Source organism: Fukomys damarensis, unplaced genomic scaffold (genome assembly GCF_012274545.1).
Source record: "Fukomys damarensis isolate Sample0158 unplaced genomic scaffold, DMR_v1.0_HiC HiC_scaffold_17, whole genome shotgun sequence".
In the NCBI taxonomy this organism is placed as follows: domain Eukaryota; kingdom Metazoa; phylum Chordata; class Mammalia; order Rodentia; family Bathyergidae; genus Fukomys; species Fukomys damarensis.
In genome coordinates, this window is record NW_022900929.1 from 43,707,888 (window position 1) to 43,711,726 (window position 3,839).

Here is a 3,839-nt window from a genome sequence, read left to right on the forward strand (position 1 = left end):
GATATGCAGATGAAAACAGCACTGAGATTCCACCTCACCCCACAAAGAATTGCTGCTATCAAGAAATCACACAATAACAAATGTTGGCGGGGTTGTGGGGAGAAAGGAACCCTCCTCCACTGTTGGTGGGAGTGCAGACTAGTGCAACCACTATGGAAATCAATATGGAGATACCTCAAAGAGCTTGGACTGAAGGTTCCATTTGACCCAGCCATCCCTCTGCTGGGTATCTTTCCAAAAGAACTAAAAGAATCATATCACAGAGAAGTATGTGCACCCATGTTTATAGCGGCACAGCTTGTAATAGCTAAATCTTGGAAACAGCCTATTTGCCCATCCGTTGGAAACTGGATAAAGAAGTTGTGGTTTTTCTATAAAATGGAATATTACTCAGCCATAAAGAGCGAGAGAATAGATTCATTCATAGGAAAATGGATACATATTGAAGATATACTCCTAAGTGAAATAAATAAGTCACACATGTGTAAATACCAAATAGTTTCCCTGGTGTGAATATTCTGCAACAATGCATAAGATTCTAATAAGATTACTGACATTTAGAAATTTGAAGAAAGGAGCTAAAGGTGTAGGGAAGGTGTGATGCATAGGGGAAGAACAAAAAGGGAAAAGAAAAAAATGTGAGAGAATGAAAAGATGAAAATAAAGTGTCTGTAGATGGGGTGGGGAGGAGGGGGTGAAGGGAGGGCAGAGGTAAGGGGAAAAAATGAGAATCAAGACTTGCCATGTAGAGGTACATGATCCCAACAATGAATGTAACTTTACTGTATCCCTAAAATGTACCAATAAACTCAATAAAATTAAAAAAAAATAATTTGTCTAATCAATGATTCCCTTTCAACTCATATGGCTTTTGTGGAATCTAAACAAAGATTTCCCTCCCTCACAAAACCTTCAGTTTTCTTGTGAAGCTCTCAGAAACCCTGCCTCTCATTGTCCAGACCACCCAAATGCTTGCTTCTTTCTTACAGACAAACCAGTTGGAGTTGCACCTACCTTTGTGGAATTGGTGACTTCCAGAAGGCTGTAATTACAGCTCTGTGCATTGCGTCTTATTTTCTTGTTGTGTTTCATCAATTTTTACAGAATTGGCTATAAGTCTTGGTTATCAGGTGTTAAGGTACAAATTTCATTAAATAAAAATATTGTGATTATATACTTCAAAGAACAAAACATCTTAACATATGGTTAAAATTTTTTTAAATATTTTTTACAAATACAGAAATAAAATATGACCCCAAAAGCAATCACTTGTCACTGATTGGTAGAAAAGAGAATAAATTCTTGCATAGTAACTGGCCCTTGAGAATTAGTATCTACCTTTACTCTATTCTGGCTAAGGCAGCCACTCAATTTCTTGTTTCTATTTGGGGCACTGTCTGTGTTACATTTAAAATCCAGCTTAGATCATTAGTTCATTTCTTTACAATCCTTTTAGAAAAAGAATACCTTTCATTGGATATGGAATGCCCACATCACATCAGCACTTTCAGACTTTGCACATGTGGAATTTTTACTTCTAGTCTAGTGATGAGGAATACTCTTGAGTTTTCAAAGGTACAAACAGCCCATTGTGGCAGAATGCCTTAGATTCATCACCACTGCTCTATTGAGGACTTACCAAGGGAGGAGAATATGTGTAGTTTAAAACTTGAAGAAAGAAATGACCTATCATACAAGTAGTGTATATGATCTTTCAATACTCAGGTACAAAGAATATTTATGTTGCTTTTTAGATACTGAGTTATACACGCGTGTACTGAAGGACAATTATGTCATTTAGAAGGACTAGTCCATCGTGTAGTGACATTAAAGATTCTAAGACTTTCATCATAACAGTTCTCTAAGAGAAATTGTTAACCACAAAATTTTCTAGTTTTGTTTTATTCAAGTAGGTTGCAATGTAATTTAGCTTCCCACAATTTCTGATTTATGTTTTGTGAGCAGGTTTTCATAGCCAAAGACTTTCCGTAGGGCAGCCTTCATCTCTTTGTTCCTCAGGCTATAAATGAGAGGATTGAGGAGGGGTGTTACCACAGAATACAGTAAAGCCACATTTTTTTGCACTTCCACTGGGTGTGTTGATCTAGGGCTAACATACATCACCATAATAGAGCCAAAGAACAGAAACACCACAGCTAGATGAGAAGCACAAGTGGAGAAAGCCTTGCTTTTGCTGGCTTCAGAGGGCATCCGGAGAACAGCCAGAATCACCAGTGCATAGGAACAAAGGACAAATATAAAAGTACCAATCATGGCAGTAGCATTGAAAGTAGAGTAAATGAACTGGGTGGTGGTGTCCTCAGAACAGGACAGCATCATTATTGGGATAGGATCACATACAAAATGGTTAATGATATTTGGGCCACAGTAGGGTAACTTTGAAATGAAAACAACAGGAGTTATGAAAATGATCAACCCACAGGACCATCCGAAAACTACAAGGCCAGTGCAGAGCTGTCTGTTCATGATGCGTGGATAATGCAGAGGGCGGCAGATGGCAAGGTACCTGTCGAAGGCAAGGATGCTAAGTAAGATGCCTTCGTCACACCCAAAGGAGAAGAAGAAGTAGAATTGTGCAAAACAGCTCACAAAAGAGATAGATTTTGTTGTGGAGATGAAATTAGCCAGCAAGTTAGGGACAGTTGTGGTGACATAGCATATTTCCAGGAGTGAGAAATTCCCCAGGAAGATGTACATGGGGGAATGAAGGCGCCTGTCTCCCAGCACAGCACAGGCGATGGCTGTGTTCCCCATGAGAGTCAGAGTGTAGGTTACTGAGAAGAGCCCAAAATAGAGGAGCTGCCTTTTTGGACTTGCAGGGAAGCCTAGGAGGATGAAGTGGGTGACAGAGTTTGTGTTTTCTTTCTTGGACACATTCATTGGCCTGGAAGAGATGAAGATGACATGCATTATTAATTTGATGTACAATATTGGTTTTGAAACATTGAATATCTTTCTTTATTGCTTTATACCAACCCCTCACAATTTCTTGTTCTTGTAGAGAGCTTTCATTTATTTGTTCCCTGAGGACCCGGATCTTGGTTTATCACATTTGATATCTAAGTGGAAGTACTGCTGCTGTATAGTCTTTCTTCTGTATGAATTGCTTTTGGATTTAAGGTTTCAACAAAATGCAGAATATATTACAAAATATGTGTTTGTACTAAATTAAACAGGCCTCTGAATCAATTTTCATTGTTCCCTAAAAGGTACAGTTTAACAACTATTTACATAGCATTTATACATTGTTAGGCACTGCAAGCAATCTAGACACGATTTGAAATGTTTGGGAGGAAGTGTGTAGATCTATGAAGATACTGTGGTATATTCTATAAGGGTCTTGAGTATCTGTGGAGTTTGAACCCCCAAGTTATTCTGGATCCAATCCTTCATGGATACCGAGGAACAACTGTGTCTCATTGCTCATTGAGCTGTACAGATTGTGAGATCTGAACGTAGCCTGGTGGTTGTCTTTCCGTCAATCACATTTCAGGTGGAAACATTTGACGGATACCATAATTGCTCATATGATCAGAAGTATTTTAGTATTTGTGATTGTTTTTAAAGTTCCTGTAGATACAGATTCTCTCTTGACTTGTTGTGTTTGCTAGTCAAGTTAAAACAAAATGCTTTTCATTCTGAATGACTGTAGAGTTTTCTCTCAATGGAGGCTATTGCACATTATCTGATAAAGAATACATGTAATTTCTCATGAAGAAAGCAATGATGCAAGGGCATCTTGGCCCTTTCCAAACACTAGAAATGAAACCCAGAGCAGCTTTGATGTGAAAACTTGTAAATCTTACAAAACATGTATA

The 3,839-nt window shown here is 38.2% G+C and overlaps 1 protein-coding gene across 1 annotated transcript; it reads right to left on the reverse strand.

The window, feature by feature from the left end:
• Window positions 1-1,926: 1,926 nt before the first annotated feature.
• LOC104850450 (olfactory receptor 11G2) lies at window positions 1,927-2,901 on the reverse strand. The gene has a single exon (XM_010607431.1). The coding sequence runs from the start codon at window positions 2,899-2,901 to the stop codon at window positions 1,927-1,929; it is 975 nt and encodes a 324-aa protein (XP_010605733.1).
• Window positions 2,902-3,839: the final 938 nt, after the last annotated feature.